This window comes from Mesoplodon densirostris, chromosome 4 (assembly GCF_025265405.1).
Source record: "Mesoplodon densirostris isolate mMesDen1 chromosome 4, mMesDen1 primary haplotype, whole genome shotgun sequence".
NCBI lineage: Eukaryota > Metazoa > Chordata > Mammalia > Artiodactyla > Ziphiidae > Mesoplodon > Mesoplodon densirostris.
In genome coordinates this window covers 128,539,487-128,563,944 of record NC_082664.1, presented here as the reverse complement: position 1 = coordinate 128,563,944, position 24,458 = coordinate 128,539,487, and the positions used below count along the sequence as shown (strand labels likewise).

The window sequence follows — 24,458 nt, the reverse complement described above, 5'->3', positions numbered from 1 at the left end:
ATAGCATAAACCCAAGGAGGAACACACCAAGAAACATATTAATCAAATTTATAAAAATTAAAGACAAAGAGAAGATATTAAAAGCAACAAATCATATACAAGGACTCCCCATACAGTCAGCTGATTTTACAGCAGAAACTCTGCAGACCTGAAGGGAGTGGCACAATATATTTAAAGCGATGCAGCCAAGAATACTCTACCCAGCAAGGCTCTCACTCAGATTCGACGGAGAAATCAAAAGCTTAATGGACAAGCAAAAGCTAAGAGAATTCAGCACCACCAAACCTGCTTTACAACAAATGCTAAAAGGAACTTCTCTAGATGGAAAAGAAAGGCCACAACTAAAAACAAGAAAATTACAAACGGGAAAGCTGACCAGTAAAGGCAAACATACAGTAAAGGTAGGAAATCATCCACACACAAATATGATATGAAAACCAGCAATCATGGGACTTCCCTGGTGGTCCAGTGGGTAAGACTCTGTGTTCCCAATGCAGGAGGCCCGGGTTCGATCCCTAGTGGGTGAACCAGATCCCACATGCATGCCACAACTAAGCATGCCACAACTAAGAGTCCGCATGCTGCAACTAAGAAGTCTGCATGCTGCAACTAAGAAGTCCGCATGCCGCAACTAAAAGATCCCGCATGCTGCAACAAAGATCCCGCGTGCTGCCACTAAGACTCAGCGCAGCCAAAATAAATAAATAAATAAACAGATAGATAGATAACACCAGCAATCGTTAGAAGAGAGTACAAATGCAAGATGTTAGAAATGCATTTGAAATTAAGAGACCAGCACTTAAAACAATCTTGTATATATAGACTGCTATAACAAAACCTCATGGTAACTGCAAACCAAAAATCTACAATAGATACACACACAAAAAAGCAGCAGCAATCCAAACAAAACACTAAAGAGGGCTTCCCTGGTGGCGCAGTGGTTGAGTCCGCCTGCCGATGCAGGGGACACGGGTTCGTGCCCCAGTCCGGGAGGATCCCACATGTTGCAGAGCGGCTGGGTCCGTGAGCCATGGCCACTGAGCCTGTGCGTCCGGAGCCTGTGCCCCGCAATGGGAGAGGCCACAACAGTGGGAGGCCCACGTACCGCAAAAAAAAAAAAAAAAAAAACACTAAAGATAGGCATCAAATCACAAGCGAAGAGAACAAAAGAGGAAGGGAAGAAAAAAGATGTACAAAACAATTAACAAAACAGCAATAAGAGCATACATATTGATAATTACCTTAAATGTAAATGGATTAAATGCTCCAACCAAAAGACACAGACTGGCTGAATGGATACAAAAACAAGACCCGTATATATGCTGTCTACAAGAGACCCACTTCAGACCTAGGGACACATACAGACTGAAAGTGAGGGGATGGAAAAACGTATTCCATGCAAATGGAAATCAAAAGAAAGCTTGAGTAGCAATTCTCATATCAGACAAAATAGACTTTAAAATAAAGACTGTTATAAGAGACAAAGAAGGATACTGCATAATGATCAAGGGATCAATCCAAGAAAAAGATATAATTGTAAATATACATGTACCCAAGATAGGAGCACCTCAATATATAGGCAAATGCTAACAGCCATAAAAGGAGAAATCAACAGTAACACAATAATAGTGGGGGACTTTAACACCCCACTTACATCAGTGGACAGAACATCCAGACAGAAAATCAAATAAGGAAACACAAGGCTTAAATGACACATTAGAGCAAATGAACTTAATTGATATTTATAGAACATTCCATCTTAAAGCAGAATATACATTCTTCTCAAGTGCACAAGGCCCATTCTCCAGGACAGATTACATGCTGGGCCACAAAGCAAGCCTTGGTAAATTTAAGAAAACTAAAATCATATCAAGCATCTTCTCCAACCACAATGCTATGAGATTAGAAATCAACTACAAGAAAAAAAACTGAAAAACACAAACACATGGAAGCTAAACAATATGTTACTAAACAACCAATGGATTGCTGAAAAAATCAAAGAGGAAATCAAAAAATAGCTAGAGACAAAAGAAAATGAAAACATGATGATCCAAAACCGATGGGATGCAGCAAAAGCAGTTCTATGAGGGAAGTTCACAGCAATACAATCTGACCTCAGGAAACAAGAAAAATCTCAAATGAACAACCTAACCTTACACCTAAAGCAACTAGAGAATGAAAAACAAACAAAACCCAAAGTTAGTAGAAGGAAAGAAATCATAAAAATCAGAGCAGAAATAAATGAAATAAAAAAAAGAAAGAAATGAAATAGAGATGAAGAAAACATAGGAAAGATCAATGAAGTTAAAGCTGGTTCTTTGAAAGGCTAAACAAAATTGATAAACCTTTAGCCAAACTCATCAAGAAAAAAAAGGGAGAGGGCTCAAATCAATAAAATTAGCAATGAAAAAAGAAGTTACAATGGACACCACAGAAATACTAAGGATAATAAGAGACTACTACAAGCAACTATATGCCAATAAAATGGACAACCTAGAAGAAGTGGACAAATCCTTAGAAAGGTACAATCTTCCAAGACTGAACCAGGAAGAAATAGAAAATATGAACAGACCTATCACAAGTACTGAAATTGAAACTGTGATTTAAAAACTACCACAAACAAAAGTCCAGGACCAGATGGCTTCACAGGCGAATTCTATCAAGCATTTAGACAAGAGTTAACACCTATCCTTCTGAAACTATTCCAAAAAACTGCAGAGGAAGGAACACTCCCAAACTCATTCTATGAGGCCACCATCACCCTGATACGAAAACCAGAAAAAGATACCACAAAAATAGAAAGAAACCAATATCACTGATTAACATAGATGCAAAAATCCTCAAAAAAATAATAGCAAACTGAATCCAACAATACATTAAAAGGATAATACACCATGATCAAGTGGGATGCAAGGATTTTTCAATATCTACAAATCAATCAGTGGGATACACCACATTAACAAACTGAAGCATAAAAACCATATGATCATGTAATAGATGCAGAAAAAGCTCTTGACAAAACTCAACACCCATTTATTATAAAAACTCTCCAGAAGGTAGGCATACAGGGAACCTACCTCAACATAATAAAGGCCATATATGACAAACCCACAGCTAACATCATACTCAACAGTGAAAAGCTGAAAGCATTTTCTCTAGGATCAGGAACAAGACGAGGATGTCCACTCTTGCTACTTTTATTCAACACAGTTTTGGAATTCCTAGCCATGGGAATTAGAGAAGTAAAAGAAATAAAAGGAATCCAAATTGGAAAAGAAGTAAAACTGTCACTGTTTGCAGATGACTGTAAACAGCCATCTGTTTACACTGTTTATACTGTACACAGAAAATCCTAAAGATAATACCATAAAACTACTAGAGCTCATCAATGAATTCAGTAAAGTTGCAGGATACAAAATTAATATACAGAAATCTGTTGCATTTCTATACATTAACAATGAAAGACCAGAAAGAGAAATTAAAGAAACAATCCCACTTACCAATGCATCAAAAAGAATAAAATATCTAGGAATAAACCTGCCCAAGGAGGCAAAAGACCTATACTCTGAAAACTATAAGACGCTGATGAAAGAAATTGAAGATAACACAAACAAATTGAAAGATAGACTATGTTCTTGGATTGGAAGAATCAATATTGTCAAAATGACTATACTACTCAAGGCAATCTACAGATTCAATGCAATCCCTATTAAATTACCAATGGCATATTTCACAGAACTAGAACAAAAAAATTTAAAAATTTGTATGGAAACACAAAAGACCCGAATAGCCAAAGCAATCCTGAGAAAGAAAAATGGAGCTGGAGGAACCGGACTCCCTGATTTCAGACTATACTACAAAGCTACAGTAATCAAAACAGTATGGTACTGGCACAAAAACAGAAATATAGATCAGGGGAACAGGATAGAAAGCCTAGAAATAAACCCACGTGCCTATGGTCAATTAATCTATGACAAAGGAGACAAGAACATACAATGGAGAAATGGTGCTGGGACAACTGGACAGCTACATGTAAAAGAATACAACTAGAACATTCTCTAACACCATACACAAAAATAAACTAAAAAAAGGTTAAAGACCTAAATGAAGACTGGATACTGTAAAACTCTCAGAGGAAAACATAGGCAGAACACTCTGACATAAATCACAGCAATAACTTTTTGGATCCACCATCTAGAGTAATGAAAATAAAAATAAACAAATGGGACCTAATTAAACTTAAAAGCTTTTGCACAACAAAGGAAATCATAAACAAAATGAAAAGGCAACCCACAGAATGGGATAAAATATTTGCAAATGAAGCAACTGACAAGGGATTAATCTCCAAAATATACAAACAGCTCATGCAGCTCAATATCAAAAAACAAACAACCTGATTGAAAAATGGGCAGAAGACCTGAACAGACATTTCTCCAAAGAAGACATACAGATGTCCAAAAAGCACATGAAAAGATGCTCAACACTGCTAATTATTAGAGAAATGTAAATCAAAACTACAATGAGGTATCACCTCACATGAGTCAGAATGGCCATCATCAAAAAGTCTACAAACAATAGGGCCTCCCTGGTGGCGCAGTGGTTGAGAGTCCGCCTGCCGATGCAGGGGATACGGGTTCGTGCCCCGGTCTGGGAGGATCCCATATGCCGCGGAGTGGCTGGGCCCGTGAGCCATGGCCGCTGGGCCTGCGCATCCGGAGCCTGTGCTCCGCAGCGGGAGAGGCCACAACAGTGAGAGGCCCACATACCACAAAAAGAAAAAAAAAAAAAAAAAAAAAAGTCTACAAACAATAAATGCTAAAGAGGGTGTGGAGAAAAGAGAACCCTCCTACACTGTTGGTGGGAATTTAAATTGGTACAACTACTGTGGAGAACAGTATGGAGGTTCCTTAAAAAACTAAGTACTACCGGGCTTCCCTGGTTGAGAGTCTGCCTGCCGATGCAGGGGACACGGGTTCGTGCCCCGGTCCGGGAAGATCCCACATGCCGCGGAGCGGCTGGGCCCATGAGTCATGGCCGCTGAGCCTGCATGTCCAGAGCCTGTGCTCCGCAACGGGAGAGGCCACAACAGTGAGAGGCCTGCATACTGAAAAAAAAAAAAAAAAAAAAAAAAAAAAAAAAAAAAAAAAAAAACCCAAAAAACTAAGAACTACCATTTGATCCAGCACTCTCACTCCTGGGCATATATCCAGAAAAACTCATAATTCGAAATGATACATGCACTCCAATGTTCAGGACAGCACTATTTACAACAGCCAAGTCATGGAAGCAACCTAAATGTCCATCGAGAGGAATGGATAAAGAAGATGTGGTACAGGTGCTGGCCTCTGACGCCGCAGGCTCGCCCCGCACTCCGTACCCCTCCCTCCTCCCCGGCCTGAGTGAGCCAGAGACCCGAAGCAGCTGCTCCTTTAACCCCGTCCTGTCTGAGCGAAGAACGGACGCCCTCCAGCGACCTACACGCAGAGGTGGGGCCCAATCCAAAGCTGAGCCCCAGGAGCTGTGTGAACAAAGAAGAGAAAGGGAAATCTCTCCCAGCAACCTCAGGAGCAGCGGATTAAAGCTCCACAATCAACTTGATGTACCCTGCATCTGTGGAATACCTGAATGGATAATGAATCATCCCAAATTGAGGAGGTGGACTTTGAGAGCAAGATTTATGATTTTTTCCCCTTTTCCTCTTTTTGTGAGTGTGTATGTGTATGCTTCTGTGTGAGATTTTGTCTGTATAGCTTTGAGTCCACCATTTGTCCTAGGGTTCTATCTGTCCGTTTTTTTGTTTGTTTAAAAAAATTTTTTTTCTTAATAATTATTTTTTATTTTAATAACTTTATTTTATTTTAGTTTATCTTCTTTCTTTCTTTCTTTTCTTCCTTCCTTCCCCCCTTCCTCCCTCCCTCCCTCCTTCCTTCCTTCCTTCTTCTAATTCTTTCTTTCTACTTTTTCTCCTTTTTATTCTGAGCGGTGTGGATGAAAGGCTCTTGGTGCTGCAGCCAAGAGTCAGTGGTGTGCCACTGAGGTGGGAGAGCCAACTTCAGGAAACTGGTCCACAAGAGACCTCCCAGCTCCACATAATATCAAATGGCAAAAATCTCCCAGAGATCTCCATCTCAACACCAGCACCCAGCTTCACTCAACGACCAGCAAGCTATAGTGCCGGACACCCTATGCCAAACAACTAGCAAGACAGGAACACAACCCCACCCATTAGCAGAGAGGTTGCCTAAAATCATAATAAGTCCACAGACACCACAAAATACACCACCAGACGTGGACCTGCCCACCAGAAAGACAAGATCCAGCCTCATCCACCAGAACACGAGCACTAGTCCCCTCCACCAGGAAGCCTATACAACCCACTGAACCAACCTTAGCCACTGGGGACAGACACCAAAAACAACGGGAACTATGAACCTGCAGCCTGCAAAAAGGAAACCCCAAACACAGTAAGATAAGCAAAATGAGAAGCTAGAAAAACACACAGCAGATGAAGGAGCAAGATAAAAACCCACTAGACCTAACAAATGAGGAGGAAATAGGCAGTCTACCTGAAAAAGAATTCAGAATAATGATAGTAAAGATGATCCAAAATCTTGGAAACAGAATAGAGAAAATGCAAGAAACATTTAACAAGGACCTAGAAGAAAGAAAGATGAAACAAGCAACGATAAACACACAATAAATGAAATTAAAAATACTCTAGATGGGATCAATAGCAGAATAACTGAGGCAGAAGAACGGATAAGTGACCTGGAAGATAAAATAGTGGAAATAACTACTGCAGAGCAGAATAAAGAAAAAAGAATGAAAAGCACTGAGGACAGTCTCAGAGACCTCTGGGACAACATTAAACGCACCAACATTCGAATTATAGGGGTTCCAGAAGAAGAAGAGGAAAAGAAAGGGACTGAGAAAATACTTGAAGAGATCATAGTTGAAAACTTCCCTAATATGGGAAAGGAAATAGTTAATCAAGTCCAGTAAGCACAGAGAGTCCCATACAGGATAAATCCAAGGAGAAACACGCCAAGGCACATATTAATCAAACTGTCAAAAATTAAATACAAAGAAAACATATTAAAAGCAGCAAGGGAAAAACAACAAATAACACACAAGGGAATCCCCATAAGGTTAACAGCTGATCTTTCAGCAGAAACTCTGCAAGCCAAAAGGGACTGGCAGGACATATTTGAAGTGATGAAGGAGAAAAGCCTGCAACCAAGATTACTCTACCCAGCAAGGATCTCATTCAGCTTTGATGGAGAAATTAAAACCTTTACAGACAAGCAAAAGCTGAGAGAATTCAGCACCACCAAACCAGCTTTACAACAAATGCTAAAGGAACTTCTCTAGGCAAGAAACACAGGAGAAGGAAAAGACCTACAATGATAAACCCAAAACAATTAAGAAAATGGGAATAGGAACATACATATCGATAATTACCTTAAATGTAAATGGATTAAATGCTCCCACCAAAAGACACAGACTGGCTGAATGGATACAAAAACAAGACCCATATATATGCTGTCTACAAGAGACCCACTTCAGACCTAGAGACACATACAGACTGAAGGAAGGGGATGGAAAAAAATATTCCATGCAAATGGAAACCAAAAGAAAGCTGGAGTAGCAATTCTCATATCAGACAAAATAGACTTTAAAATAAAGACTCTCAGAAGAGACAAAGGACACTACATAATGATCAAGGGATCGATCCAGGAAGAAGATATAACAATTGTAAATATTTATGCACCCAACATAGGAGCACCTCAATACATAAGGCAAATACTAACAGTCATAAAAGGGGAAATCGACAGTAACACATTCATAGTAGGGGACTTTAACACCCCACTTTCACCAATGGACAGATCACCCAAAATGAAAGTAAATAAGGAAACACAAGCTTTAAATGATACATTAAACAAGATGGACTTAATTGATATCTATAGGACATTCCATCCAAAAACAACAGAATACACATTTTTCTCAAGTGCTCATGGAACATTCTCCAGGATAGATCATATCTTGGGTCACAAATCAAGCCTTGGTAAATTTAAGAAAATTGAAATTGTATCAAGTATCTTTTCTGACCACAACGCTATGAGACTAGATATCAATTACAGGAAAAGATCTGTAAAAACTACAAACACATGGAGGCTAAACAATACACTACTTAATAACGAAGTGATCACTGAAGAAATCAAAGAAGAAATAAAAAAATACCTAGAAACAAATGACAATGGAGACACGACGACCCAAAACCTATGGGATGCAGCAAAAGCAGTTCTAAGAGGGAAGTTTATAGCAATACAATCCTACCTTAAGAAACAGGAAACATCTCGAATAAACAACCTAACCTTGCACCTAAAACAATTAGAGAAAGAAGAACAAAAAACCCCCAAAGTGAGCAGAAGGAAAGAAATCATAAAGATCAGATCACAAATAAATGAAAAAGAAATGAAGGAAACGATAGCAAAGATCAATAAAACTAAAAGCTGGTTCTTTGAGAAGATAAACAAAATTGATAATCCATTAGCCAGACTCATCAAGAAAAAAAGGGAGAAGACTCAAATCAATAGAATTAGAAATGAAAAAGGAGAAGTGGGCTTCCCTGGTGGCGCAGTGGTTGAGAGTCCGCCTGCCGATGCAGGGGACATGGGTTCGTGCCCCGGTCCGGGAAGATCCCACATGCCGCGGAGTGGCTAGGCCCGTGAGCCATGGCTGCTGGGCCTGCACGTCCAGAGCCTGTGCTCCGCAACAGGAGAGGCCACAGCAGTGAGAAGCCCACGTAATGCAAAAAAAAAAAAAAAAAAAGAAAAAGAAAAAGGAGAAGTAACAACTGACACTGCAGAAATACAAAAGATCATGAGAGATTACTACAAGCAACTCTATGCCAATAAAATGGACAACCTGGAAGAAACGGACAAATCCTTAGAAATGCACAATCTGCCAAGACTGAATCAGGAAGAAATAGAAAATATGAACAGACCAATCACAAGCACTGAAATTGAAACTGTGATTAAAAATCTTCCAACAAACAAAGCCCAGGACCAGATGGCTTCACAGGCGAATTCTATCAGACATTTAGATAAGAGGTAACAGCTGTCCTTCTCAAACTCTTCCTAAATATAGCAGAAGGAGGAACACTCCCAAACTCATTCTACGAGGCCACCATCACCTTGATACCAAAACCAGGCAAGGATGTCACAAAGAAAGAAAACTACAGGCCAATATCACTGATGAACATAGATGCAAAAATCCCCAACAAAATACTAGCAAACAGAATCCAACAACTCATTAAAAGGATCATACACCATGATCAAGTGGGGTTTATTCCAGGAATGCAAGGATTCTTCAATATATGCAAATCAATCAACGTGATACACCATATTAACAAACTGAAGGAGAAAAACCATATGATCATCTCAATAGATGCAGAGAAAGCTTTCGACAAAATTCAACACCCATTTATGATAAAAACCCTGCAGAAAGTAGGCATAGAGGGAACTTTCCTCAACATAATAAAGGCCATATATGACAAACCTACAGCCAACATCGTCCTCAATGGTGAAAAACTGAAACCATTTGCACTAAGATTAGGAACGAGACAAGGTTGCCCACTCTCACCACTCCTATTCAACATAGTTTTGGAAGTTTTAGTCACAGCAATCAGAGAAGAAAAGGAATCCAAGTCAGAAAAGAAGAAGTAAAGCTGTCACTGTTTGCAGATGTCATGATACTATACATAGAGAATCCTAAAGATGCTACCAGAAACCTACTAGAGCTAATCAATGAATTTGGTAAAGTTTCAGGATACAAAATTAACATACAGAAATCCATTGCATTTCTATACATTAACAATGAAAGATCAGAAAGAGAAATTAAAGAAACAATCCCATTTACCACTGCAACAAAAAGAATAAAATACCTAGGAATAAACCTTCCTAAGGAGAGAAAAGACCTGTATGCAGAAAATTATAAGACACTGATGAAAGAAATTAATGATGATACAAATAGATGGAGAGATATACCATGTTCTTGGATTGGAGGAATTAACATTGTGAAAATGACTCTACTACCCAAAGCAATCTACAGATTCAGTGCAATCCCTATCAAACTACCACTGGCATTTTTCACAGAACTAGAACAAAAAATTTCACAATTTGTATGGAAACACAAAAGACCCCGAATAGCCAAAGCAATCTTGAGAACGAAAAACGGAGCTGGAGGAATCAGGCTCCCTGACTTCAGACTATACTACTAAGCTATAGTAATCAAGATAGTATGGTACTGGCACAAAAAGAGAAAGATAGATCAATGGAACAGGATAGAAAGCCCAGAGATAAACCCATGCACATATGGTCACCTTATCTTTGATAAAGGAGGCAGGAATGTACAGTGGAGAAAGGACAGCCTCTTCAATAAGTGGTGCTGGGAAAACTGGACAGGGACATGTAAAAGTATGAGACTAGATCACTCCCTAACACCATACACAAAAATAAGCTCAAAATGGATTAAAGATCTAAATGTAAGGCCAGAAACTATCAAACTCTTAAGAGGAAAACATAGGCAGAACACTATGACATAAATCACAGCAAGATCCTTTTTGACCCACCTCCTAGAGACATGGAAATAAAAACAAAAATAAACAAATAGGACCTAATGAAACTTCAAAGCTTTTGCACAGCAAAGGAAACCATAAACAAGACCAAAAGACAACCCTCAGAATGGGAGAAAATATTTGCAAATGAAGCAACTGACAAAGGATTAATCTCCAAAATTTATAAGCAGCTCATGCAGCTCAATAGCAAAAAAACAAACAACCCAATCCAAAAATGGGCAGAAGACCTAAATAGACATTTCTCCACAGAAGATATACAGACAGCCAACAAACACATGAAAGGATGCTCAACATCTTTACTCATTAGAGAAATGCAAATCAAAACTACAATGAGATATCATCTCACACTGGTCAGAATGGCCAAAATCTAGAAACAATAAATGCTGGAGAGGGTGTGGAAAAAAGGGAACACTCTTGCACTGCTGGTGGGAATGTGAATTGGTACAGCCACTATGGAGAACGGTATGGAGGTTCCTTAAAAAACTACAAATAGAACTACCATATGACCCAGCAATCCCACTACTGGGCATATACCCTGAGAAAACCATAATTCAAAAAGAGACATGTACCAAAATGTTCATAGCAGCCCTATTTACAATAGCCCGGAGATGGAAACAACCTAAGTGTCCATCATCGGATGAATGGATAAAGAAGATGTGGCACATATATACAATGGAATATTACTCAGCCATAAAAAGAAATGAAATTGAGCTATTTGTAATGAGGTGGATGGACCTAGAGTCTGTCATACAGAGTGAAGTAAGTCAGAAAGAGAAAGACAAATACTGTATGCTGACACATATATATGGAATTTAAGAAAAAAATGTCATCAAGAACATAGGGGTAAGACAGGAATAAAGACACAGACCTACTAGAGCATGGACTTGAGGATATGGGGAGGGGGAAGGGTAAGCTGTGACAAAGTGAAAGGGCGGCATGGACATATATACACTACCAAACGTAAGGTAGATAGCTAGTGGGAAGCAGCCGCATAGCACAGGGAGATCAGCTTGGTTCTTTGTGACCGCCTGGAGGGGTGGGATAGGGAGGGTGGGAGGGAGACGCAAAAGGGAGGGGATATGGGAACATATGTATATGTATAACTGATTAAATTTGTAAAATAAAAAAATAAAATAATTATTTCCAATACTTAAAAAAAAAAAAAAAAAACTACAATGAGATATCATCTCACACCAGTCAGAATGGCCATCATCAAAAAATCTACAACAGTAAATGCTGGAGAGGGTGTGGAGAAAAGGGAACACTCTTGCACTGCTGGTGGGAATGTGAAGTGGTACAGCCATTATGGAGAACAGTATGGAGGTTCCTTAAAAAACTACAAATAGAACTACCATATGACCCAGCAATCCCACTACTGGGCATATACCCTGAGAAAACCATAATTCAAAAAGAGTCATGTACCAAAATGTTCATTGCAGCTCTATTTACAATAGCCCAGAGATGGAAACAACCTAAGTGTCCATCATCGGATGAATGGATAAAGAAGATGTGGTACATGTATACAACGGAATATTACTCAGCCATAAAAAGAAACGAAATAGAGCTATTTGTAATGAGGTGGATGGACCTAGAGTCTGTCATACAGAGTGAGGTAAGTCAGAAGGAGAAAGACAAATACCGTATGCTAACACATATATATGGAATTTAAGAAAAAAATATGTCATGAAGAAACTATGGGTAAGACAGGAATAAAGACACAGACCTACTAGAGAACGGACTTGAGGATATGGGGAGGGGGAAGGGTAAGCTGTGACAAAGCGAGAGAGAGGCATGGACATATATACACTACCAAACGTAAAATAGATAGCTAATGGGAAGCAGCCACATAGCACAGGGAGTTCAGCTCGGTGCTTTGTGACCACCTAGAGGGGTGGGATAGGGAGGGTGGGAGGGAGGGAGATGCAAGAGGGAAGAGATATGGCAACATATGTATAACTGATTCACTTTGTTATAAAGCAGAAACTAACACACCATTGTAAAGCAATTATACTCCAATAAAGATGTAAAAAAAAAAAAGAAAGAAACAAAAAAACCAAATGCGAAGGATATGAGCCAATTAATGAGCCTCACCTCACCTAACAAAGACATATTAAAGCAAGCTTTCAGTCCCCTGGATGTCAGCTGATCCCTCTGCTGCCCCAGAAGCAGTGATGTAATAAAAGGGGAGGGTAAATGGGGTCAGAAGACTGAGCTGGCCTCTCCCTCCATGGCTTACTGGCTGTGTGACCCTCGGTGATCACTAAAACGGTCTGGACCTCAGTCTCCTTAACTATAAACAAGGACAATGCTTCCTGCTGGTCAGAGTTATTCAGAAAATGCATGTTCAAGCTGAGGGTAGAGAAGGCTTCCAATAGAGGTTTGTCCCCTCTGAGCCTCTGTATGTTGGTGAACCACACCACCTTCCTTCAAAAAACTCCCTTTCACATTTTAACAAAGGAAAACAGTATCTTACCTCAATAAAAAACATGCCTATTACTACAGTTAATCAACAGAAGCGCACATGCACACACACACACAGAAAACCAGAAAATGTGGACTTAATTTCAATCCTGAGTCAATAATACTTACAGCTATAACCCGGTAACCCCATCCAGTCAAAGCCAAGATCTGCCGGAAAAATACATCAGCAGTTCCGCTGACGGGAGGGAGAAATATGAGAGGACACCTGATATTTCTGGGGCCTGCATCGTAGAGCGACCAGATCTTACTGTCGTCATCATCCACAATAATCTGGAGGGAAAATTATAAGAAAAAAAAAAAAGAAAAACCTCATGGATTGGATTTTATATAGTTATTTCAGCACTATAATTTCACTGACAATTTTAATACCACTGCCTTGGTTGTTCCAAGCTAATGCGGGGATCACATCAGACTAGCACATATAAAAAACGGTTTTGTCTCCATTTCTTTCTTCAGTGCTGACATAGTCCATGGAACTGCTTTATATTTCTCCCAAGAGCTGTTTTTTCTATCAGTTTTGAATTTTCCTCCCCAGCCATGATTATATGAAGTTTATTTTGTTTACCATTAAACAGTAAACTCTGTACATGGCATCTTATTTCTTCCCCATACTTCTGCCTGTGTGTGTGTGTGCACACACGTGCATGTGCGTGTGTGTGTGCACATAGGAGGAGGACAATTTGCAGAGTCATTCTCGGGTGCTGGCCCAGAGGGCGGGCTGGAATCAGCAGGGTCAGTGTGTGACCAGGGGAGGTGAGGGGAAGAAAAGACTCCAGGCTCCGGGGAGAAACTGGGTAGAGATGGGACCTCTCAAGAGATGCTTCAGTAGCCTGATCTAGACCAAGCCTCTGAAGGGGAGACCTCTGCTAGAGAGGAGGGACAAGGCAGGTATAGGCGTCACTGTCCCCAGAAAATGTTTCAAACCATTTAGTCAGTGTGGGGAATGGGCTCAGGGAAAAACTGGCTTTTTGGGGAAAAGGGGGTAAGAAGGAAGAAGGTCATCAGAAACCTTCCTGATTTAGTGGTTCTTGACCCAAAAAGGGAAACAGATGAGCATTACATGAGCTGAGACAAATCAGGTGTTTAGCACAGAGTTTGGCAGATATTGAGTGTTCAACAGTGTCAAGAGTGTTAGCTACAGTATGCACTGCATGATAGTTTAATTTTTGTTCTCTTTGGCTGACTTTTTGGTAGTTGGAAAAGTACATTAACTGCTTGAACTTTTGCCAATGCAAATCAACACTTATCCTTTTTACATTAAAAAGTTCAAGGTTCTATTTTCTGAGAGCTCCTAACTGGCAGTGCTGTGGGGACCATGGTGTCAATGTGGGTGGCGGCACACTAACCGGGGTCACTGGCATCACTGGGAGCAGACAACCAGGGCAAGGCAAAGCCCAGAGGGCCCTAACCAACACCTACTGGAATTCCCCGGGTGACAGTATATCTCATGATTATGTTTTTGCCCTTTGTATTTGCCACTCACATTTTTGCTTTTCCTGTTTCTTTTTGCTCTGATTGTAGTAAAAAAAAAAATCTCAGTAACCTCTGACAGTGGTATGCGGTAAATTCCAACCTTATAGTAATAAAATTCATATGAGATAAGATATTCAGATCTCTGAAATGAAAATCTAGCACTATGAAATTTCAAGCAAACTTTTCATGTCTTGTGGGCCAAACTGACCAAAGGAGAAAATTACATCAATGAAACTACTACTTCCAAGAATATTTAGATAAGTTTGTGTTGTTTTGGGTCTGGTGATCAGCTTGCTGAGTGAGTCCATGGAGAGGAGCTCACATGAATTACTTGAGGGGATGGGACAAGGCAGAGGGGCTCTGGGGGCAATTCTCCTAGCAATGGGCAGTAGTTCCTGGGGTAGCAAGAAGAAAGGCAGGTTCCCTTTGGTAAGCTGCCAATTAGTTCTGGCTTTTTTTTTTTTAAGGAATTTTTTCTTTTTTTAAAGAAGTTAATTAATTTTTGGCTGTGCTGGGTCTTTGTTGCTGACTGCGGGCTTTCTCTAGTTGCGGAGAGCGGGGGCTACTCTTTATTGTGGTGCGCAGGCTTCTCATTGCCGTGGCTTCTCTTGTGGCGGAACATGGGCTCTAGGCGCACGGGCCTTAGTAGTTGTGGCACGCAGGCTCAGTAGTTGTGGCGCACAGGCTTAGTTGCTCAGCAGCATGTGGGATCTTCCTGGACCAGGGATCGAACCCGTGTCCCCTGCACTGGCAGGCGGATTCTTAACCGCTGTGTCACCAGGGAAGCCCAGTTCTGGCTTTGAAGCCAGATTAATTTGATTTTAATTTAAACTCGACTAGACTGTGTGACTTTAACATGTTAACCTCCATGAACCTCAGTTTTCCCATCTGCAAAGTGGGCACACCACTATCCACTTTGTTAAACTGTTGAAAGAATTAAATAAGATATTTGGGGACTTCCTACAACAGTGCCAAGTATATAGCAGGTATTCTGTCTATACTTGGAGACTGTATCTCAAATTTCTATATGAAGTATAATTCTGTTATCAATTCAAACTTGCATGATACTTCCACAGCTATATATCCTGACAAAATAATTACAACAGAGACATAGATGTTCTTCATATCATAGTACTCTAATATTTCTGCAAGGGGATCAGCAAAGATTTTATTCTGACACAACTTTTGTCTAGTGTGATCCCCAAACATTTGGGATTAAATTGGGACTCAGAGTCAACAAACTTCAATATGTGTTTAGCGTTTCTAGACATCCCAGGCATATAAAGTTTCCAAAAGATGACTATGGCAGAATGAGTATATATCATGGCAAACAGAGGACCTATAATGTGACTCACTGTAAATCTTAAATCTGAGGAACAGGAAAATGCTTTCTAATAGAATCTAACTGCACTTACTGTACAGTTGCAGTTGCTGTAAGCTTTCTACTAAACTATACAGAGGAGTACACATATTCCTGCTTCCTTGAATATGTAAAACCAATTATAAAAACCAATTATAAAATAATGAGTACAGTTATTCTCACTTTTACTCTTGAATGAGTCTCAGAAGTTGAATGTACTTGACAGGGAAGGGGTGAACTTTGGACTCTGCAACCCAGTCACAATACTTGGCAATAACCTTTACTCTCAAACAATACTAAGACATAACATCTAAATCACAGATAAAAACAATTACAAGATTTTGTAAATAAGAGGTGTAGTAAAACCATACATACCTTTTTAAGGGGGACTGTACTTCTAAACCAGTTATAATCAGGAGAGACTTTAATCTCTCCCATGATCAGCTGAAATGGAGGTTAACCCTGAAATAAAAGCATGTGATGTTTCATGTCAAGAATTCATGTTTACATCAGCACTAAACGTAGAGTCTGGTCTAGCTCTACCAACAATACTTTAAAGGATAAAACTGAGGAAATGGGCTATTTCAAGCTATATGCTATATGCTTGTCGGCATATACTTAAACTACAGAAAACAATTTGGTGAAAACCTATAATCATGGAGCAGGAAGGGCCCTGAGAGAGAATTATTCCAACCCTCTTAATTCCCCCAGAAGAAGAATCTGGTCTAGAAAATTTTAATGACTTACCCAAGATCCCATGGCTATTGAAAAACCAGGACCAGACCCAGGACAGCCTTTTCTGACACCTGACTGTCTGTCCTAGTTAAATGATTCCAAATACAGTAGCATAACCTATCTTTTGACAAGATCTTAAGAATCTATGTTAATAAAGATATTCCTGTCTGATAAAGTTCTAGAGAACAGTCCATACTAGAAAAAAGAGTTAATGTAAGCCTGCTTCCTCACAAATTCATAAAATGCCATAAATCTCACTCTAGGGGAACATAGCTTCAGAAACTCACACATAGTTTTTAATGCAAAATACAGGAAAACTTGCTGTTCATATGGATGTGGTTAAAAGTGATATAATGTACTCTGAAAGATCTATGATAAGATACCAGAATAGACCTGAAGGCACAATAACTAGCAACAAAACAAAACATGTGCCTTTAGAAAAAATGTGTGGTCTTCTGTTGTGAGATTAGTGATTTCCAGCTTTTATAGTTGGAAAAGTCACTGACCCTTTTTGGGCTGTTTTCTCATCTGTGACTATTTCACCACTCTCTCTCCAAAGCATAGAACAGTGCTTGGTACACAGCAGGCATTATCTGTTGACTAAATAAATGACTACATCCTAAGCAGGCCAAACTAGGCAATCCTGGAGTCTCTTTTAACCCAGGTACCTACGAGCTTTCCATTAGCTGGGCATCTTCAACTTAAAGGCTACCCCTCTTTGCTCAGGGATCTGTGTTGTGTTGTAACAGGAACCTGAAAATTATAGTTCCTTGTTGCAGATTCTTATTGCCCAATGAAGAACTTCCACCCATCAGTATGGAAGGATTCAAATGCTTGTTTGCATCATGTCCTCTACCCCAGCACAAGCCTGGATTTTCCTAGCAGGGCTAGGATGAGTTTGAGACCCTAGGACTTAACTCCTGCGATGACTCTGAACTGCCATTTTAGAGGGGCTTCTCTGGACTGGTCAGGAGCTGGGGATTCTAAAACCAACGAATCTTCCTCCTTGGCCCTCCAAATCTTCTCCCTCAAGAACACAGGGCACTGAGCAATCTCAACTGCTACCTCTAACCTTGGGGGTTACTAAACTGAACCCCAAGGAGATGGTAAATGTAGACATCCAATATTAAACCAGGTTTACAACCTTGACACTGTAATAATGGTCTCTTCTCTCAAGGCTAGGATGGTACTTAGAAGTTTATTAAAATCTTAAGTGGCTCTAAAATATCAAGAAAATTATCAGCCAGTCTTATGCTGAAAATCAGTGTGCACAGATGTAGTTCTTATTCATACTGAAATAAAGAAAATCATTCTTTGCATTTTCATTTTCTCTTAACAAATATTAATGTTAAAAATTGAAGCCATTTGAACTACAGCCTTTCTCTAAGCTGGTCACTGCTTTTAATTGAAAGCAACTAGCCCATATAGTTAATTCCAGAATATTTTCTACCTGGACAGACTTGAAATATTTCTATATCATCTAAATATTGCCTAATGGAGACATTTTCTAGTATTGCAATACTATAAACAATCACTATTCTACAGGAGGAAATATCAAAAACATGTTTAGAAAAAAAACCCTACTCAACAGATTTATAAAACACTTTAGCTAATTAAAGCCAGAAAGTATGCTTCTAGATTCACCAAACTTGGGATAAAATAAAGTATTCATAGTTTGAATCAGTTGCAATCTACAAACCAAACTACCATACAAATACACATACACCCATCATTCACAGGCACACACATTCACTGTCATCCACTTCTTCCCTCAGCAGTAAGTAGAAAGATGTTCCTCACCACAGTCCTCAGTATTATCCACTACCACCCAATATTATAATATTTTATAACTAATCTTGCTGGATGGAGAGATTCCACCCAACCGTAACTAAATTTTTGTAGAGGCAAGTGATTTTAACACTTGTGCTAGTTTGGCAGTACATGAAAGCTAAGATAGATACCAAATGTTGCATCTGACCAACTGACGTTTAAGTGAAAAAAAAAAAAAAAAAAAAAACTGCTGCAAAGGGAAAGCAGCTGTGAGTGGTATGAAAAGGAAGTTTGTTCTCCCAGCTCTCTTTCATCCACTTCAGGGGAATACTTTTCCAAGTCACAAGGGGAACATTCTGCATAGGGCAAAAAAAAAAAAAAAAAAGGTTCACTGAGACTGTAACTCAACTGGTCAGTATTAAATAAGAAAGAATGTGGACCACGAACTCAATGCTGATTTGATCTCTCACAATTCTTCACAAAAACAAAAGCACCTGTTCATGTTGCTGGGAAAAGGGCTGCAGGAATTTTGCCTTAATCCTGCCTAAGGAAACCCCTCCTCAGGGAGTGCTCTGGACACCGGGGCCTCTCTGGCCCTTGTACTGCTCGACAATTAAACTGCTAGTTGCGAGTGTGCACCAAGAATTACGTGCACTTATCCCTCAAGGTTTCAGCAGAACCAGCCAGCTTACAGTCCACTTATCCCTCAGGGTTTCAACAGACCCTGCCAATTTAGAGTCAGTGAAATTGCCTTTACAAATGTTTAAGTCATCTAACCAGTTTAACTAGTCAGATGTTTTCTTATCCTTTATCTCAATCATATGATCTTCGTATGGACAATCTGTGATTATTATTAACACCAGCAATAACGAAATATTAGAACCTGAGAGTCTCTGGGCAATGCCATTGGCTTTTTAATGCAAGCCTCCATACCTCACCACACCAGTACAGAGCTATTCTTTTTTTAGGTTTCCTCAGGGGAAGATTTACCCCTCTTTTCTTCAGAAACTTATTCCCTTATCTTCTAAACCTCATGGGAGGAAAAGCTGACTACCTGACATTTCGACGGTGACACCTCATCTTGTACTCTGTCTTAGTATAAAAGCTTTTGGAAATTTGCACACAGCTCTTCTATCACCCCTCAGTCTCTTGAAGCTTTGTGCCAACAGGAGCTGGAACATTGTAGGTGGAGACAAAGAAGCAGCATAAATGCAGAACTTATGACTCCCTAGGAAAAGTGAGACAGCCTAGCCCTGCTACTTTCCTCATGCCTCCTTCACAAGCCTCACACCTGGCCCGTACTCAGCAATGACAAAGGCATTTATCACTTTCAGGCTGAGATGCAATCTCCAAAATAACTAGTCTGCTCAGAGTTCTTAAAAGTTTACAGGAAAAACATGTTCCTGGGCTGCAGCACTGTAGCCCCAAAATGGTATTACAGTCGTATGCCCAGGTCAAGCGCCCCACTGCCCACCCCAGGCGACCCACACACAGATCTCCACCTTCTCCCAGTCCCACTGATGACAGCTACACAAAGGCAGGGGCACAGGCACACCAATCACCCCCATGAACTCAGACTCGACCTCAGACACACACAGGGACATGCAATCACGTGCATGGTCACATGAACCGACCCACTCAGGGCCACACTCACAAAGTCACACCGACAGAGGCAGCCGCGCACACTACAAACCATACTCACCTGAAGCCACAAACGCGTCACACACCCACATCCCCCGCTTCCCAGGGCCTCGCCCACCCCTCACCTGCCGTGGCCGCCCCCAGGTCCCTTTCCCTCCTCCCCAAGGCGGCTCTTCCCTCCACTAGGGGTGCGGGCCTGGGAAGCTGCTGGGCCCGGGTCGGGGCCGGCGGCTTGAGCGCTCAGTACCCGCAAGCGCTGTGGACCTTGGGGCGCGCTGGAGGGCCGGCCTCCGAGGGGCGGGGAGCGCAGCCAAGCGAGCCTCGGCCACCGCCCTCCCTCCTCCCGAATCTTACGCGCAGCTGGCTCGAGCCTCGCGTTTCCGGGTTCGGAGGGGCGGGGCCACGCCTCGAGGAAGGGGTGGAGCTGCGTGACTCCGGCGGTCACCATGGCGACGGGGCGGGTTGGACCACAGGGTGAGACTTCGGCACTCTATTGTACATCCTGCCGGGTGCGGAGTCGGCATCCGCTCTGCCGGTGGCGGCGGGCGCGGGGAGGAGGTCCGAGGAGCCTCTGGGTCAGTTCTAGGTCACCCATGTGACGTGAGTACCTAGGGAGAGGTCGTGGGACTGGAAGAAAGGGGCGCCTGACCCTTGAAATCTGCCTCCACCTGCAGTTCGCGCCCTCTTGGAGGAAGCAGATGCCGACCTTTTCTCTCCGCCGTGTAAAGCTTTGAGGGGATCCCTTTGGGTTACAGGCTTTGACGAACAGGGCTTTGTATACTCTCTTTTCTTGGCAAGATTTTTTTCCTTTGGCACAACTACAGACGCCCTCCCTAATCCTCCACTGTAACGCCCCCACCTCCCTTCCCAGACTTGTGCTGAGGTCCTGGAGATTTCCGGGAACAGCTCCCACTGAGCCTCCAGCTCCTTCATCACTTTCCCTTAAAGGAATAGAGAATATTAATCTATTTATAATCATTTTTTTAAGATGTTGCAGAGGTCACGACTCTCCTTTTCAGTAAAATATTTGGAGATATGAAAAGGTTGAATAACATGTAAATCTCCTTGTTGGAAGTCTTTTGGTGATCCTTCAACAAGATCCTGCTGAAAATGCCTCTCCCTAATCTGTGTTAGGGAAAACCTGTACCCTATTAAAGGCCTTTGCCTTTACTCTGGCAACTGTTTTGGGGATTAAGGTCAGGGGAGAATCCAAGTAAACTGAATCCTAAGTCATGACCTCTGCCCTCCTGCTCAGGAGCCTTGGTTCCCAGTCTAGAACTTGGACAAATCCCAGACGAATTTCCCAAGAGCACAGTAACATATCCGCCTTTTCCCCCCCAAATCACCTTTTCAGAATTTTGAATCAGTAACAGAAAATGGTCTTCTATTATAAGCATCACATAGGTGCTATACAGGGAATGTTTTTGTGAAAGATTTTTAACTTTGAGACTTTTTCTAAAAAACTTGGAGAGGTTTAATGAATGGAATACCTGGCAAATCACTGGTTGTATTTATGTAAAATCCATTATGGGTACTCATTACATTGTTTATCTGTCTCCCGCAGTGGGCTGGGAGCTTTAATTTAGAGCAAAGTGAACAGAGTGATTTAACCAGTGCCTGAGCTATTATGACCTGGTTCATAATAAGTACTAAATGTGTACTGAATGAACTAATTAGCAAATAAAGAAATCTATCTGCTTGTATCCTAAGGCTGTATTCCTATATCCCACACTCCCAGACCTCACTTGAGTATCAGCCCTGAAGAGACATGAACTATGGATGTGCCCAAATGTATTAGAAGTCCTTATTCTGTTAGTTTGGTAATAATAATTTTTAACTTGACTGTTGATAATGGAAAACTATTTCACTATGTAGATATGTTTTGTTATATGTATACTTTTATTAAAAGATCAAACCCAAAATAATGAATGTTTTGTTTCCCTTAGAAAAGGAATCCATGGTCATGTTTGGATCTTCAGTTGGTCCATAACACATAGCAAGCACATTGTCCATTCCCTAATCTGAACAAGAAACATTTAGTATCTGTGAGTTCCAGCTGTCCTGTAATTGCACAACTGCAGGAAGCAAACTTTTAACCCAGGGCAGGCCACGGTGCAGGCAGACCTGGTGGATATGGCTGGGAAGGTTCGCAGCTGTCATGGTTGGGGTCTGCTAGATGGTTCCCACAGCACCAGTCCCTGTGTGAGAATCTCACTTTACAAACTGGAATGTTCACAAAATACTCTGTGAACACCGAGCAAAGTAAACAGGTGGCCAGCTGGTTCTCAAAATTGCCCAAACCCAAGCTCTTTTCCTCAAATTTATCTTTTGACAGGATAATATTTGTTTTAAAACACATGTGCAGGGCTTCCCTGGTGGCGCAGTGGTTGAGAGTCCACCTGCCGATGCAGGGGACACGGGTTCGTGCCCCGGTCTGGGAAGATCCCACGTGCCACGGAGCGGCTGGGCCCGTGAGCCATGGCTGCTGAGCCTGCGCGTCCGGAGCGTGTGCTCCGCAGCGGGAGAGGCCACAACAGTGAGAGGCCCACGTACCGCAAAAAAACAAACAAACAAAAAAAAACACATGTGCAAAATAATCCTAGATATCTCTCTTATGCACATATACATACCAAACAGAGTAGTGGTTACCTCTGAGGGGAAACTGGGAATAGAAGGGGTGTTGAAGGAGAAGCTGGCTTTAGATTTAGTATTTGAATTTATATAAGCATGTATCCATATGTTATTGTATGACATAAAATTACTTAAAAGCAACTATATTCATGCTTTAAATGCTGCTGTAAACCTGCTCTAAATCCTTCAATAGCTCCCCATTGCCTTCAAGCTAAAGTCCAAAGTGTATGGGCTACAGCAGGTCTGACTCTCCCAAAGGGCCCATTACACCCTATGAGGTCTCAAACCTCTAGGCATTTGTGTATGCTCTTCCCTCCACTCAGAGTGAATTTCCCCTATTTTGCTCCCAGGAGCCATGTGTGAAAAAGTAAAAGAGGAGCAAAACACTTAGTTTTTCACACTAATACCAATTCTTGGAATACCATCCTTTTAAGCTTTCCAGGGTACAATCAACTGCAGTGTTATATATCAAATTATGCTAAGAACCAAGATTGAAAATGAATGCTGTTTCCTCATTGCCCGACCCAGTCTGTGACATACACATACTATACTGGATTATAGGGATCAGACACAGAGTGGGGATTCTAAAACTGCCAAAGAAAGATACCGACATGACTATTCTATAGTTTGCTACCTAAAGGTCCTATCAAACAGGTTATATACAGTTATTTATAATTAATAATTTATTATCATTCGGGAGTTAAGAAACCTGAGTTCTATCCTTGGGCAAGACATTTCCTCTCTCTAGGTGTGGTTTTCTTTTCTGTAAAATGAGTCCAAAGTTAGACTAAATGATCTCTAAGTTCTTTCCAATTCTAAGATTTTAGATTCTATGTACTTATGAGAGCTATATTACAGAATCTTTACAACAGCCTTTCCTCAAAGCTGCTCTTCTCTGAAAATCCCCCCACCATCACTCCCTTCCAGTCAAACTTAAAAAAAAAAGTAGCCTGGCCAGTGAGTTGCAACTAAGGAGCCCGCCTGCCACAACTAAGACCTGGTGCAACCAAATAAATAGACAAATAAAATAAATATTAAAAAAAAAAAAAGTATCCTGGGGCTTCCCTGGTGGAGCAGTGGTTGAGAGTCCGCCTGCCGATGCAGGGGACGCAGGTTCGTGCCCCGGTCCGGGAGGATCCCACATGCCGCGGAGCGGCTGGGCCCGTGAGCCATGGCCGCTCAGCCTGCGCGTCCGGAGCCTGTGCTCCGCAACGGGAGAGGCCACAACAGTGAGAGGCCCGCGTACCGCAAAAAAAAAAAAAAAAAAAAAAAGTATCCTGCACACAAAAATGCCTGCTTATGGAAACAGTATTTTGACTTCTTCGATAAGTTAATGTCTGACCATTATTAACTTGGTAAAATAAAAGTTCCTAAGCAAAGGTACCACATCTTTTGTATCATCTGCCAACCTAGCATCTCATTAATGTTTCTTCCATAAATAACAATGCGATAACCTTCCGGAAAAAGAGCTGCAATTAAAAAATCCTGGGAAACAAGAGCTGCACTATTATACTACAAAATAAAGCAGCTTCTATCTGTAGGGTTCTAGAAAACTTTATGAATTCTTAGAGGTAATAAAGACAGTGACTAAATAGTAACTAAAATAGGAAAATCTTTTTGAAATTGTCTAGCCTAGTGCATGCATATGATGGGCACTTAATTAACATGTGCTCCTACTTCTACATTTCTGAGCACAAAAGCCTAATATATTAAATTCCTTGATCAAGG

General features: G+C 41.0%; 1 protein-coding gene across 6 annotated transcripts in view; it reads right to left on the bottom strand.

The window, feature by feature from the left end:
- Positions 1-20,482, bottom strand: part of SPG21 (SPG21 abhydrolase domain containing, maspardin) — a 57,895-nt gene extending 37,413 nt beyond the window's left edge. For 3 of the 6 annotated variants that reach the window (XM_060095242.1, XM_060095247.1, XM_060095248.1), the window contains exons 1-3: positions 20,225-20,447; positions 16,329-16,415; positions 13,229-13,390 (exon numbers count right to left, since the gene is read on the bottom strand). In XM_060095242.1, the coding sequence (XP_059951225.1) occupies positions 13,229-13,390; positions 16,329-16,391 (225 nt within the window). In that variant the 5' untranslated portion in view covers positions 16,392-16,415; positions 20,225-20,447. The other 3 variants (XM_060095246.1, XM_060095244.1, XM_060095245.1) reach the window with 3 other exon arrangements.
- Between the last annotated feature and the right edge of the window lie 3,976 nt (positions 20,483-24,458).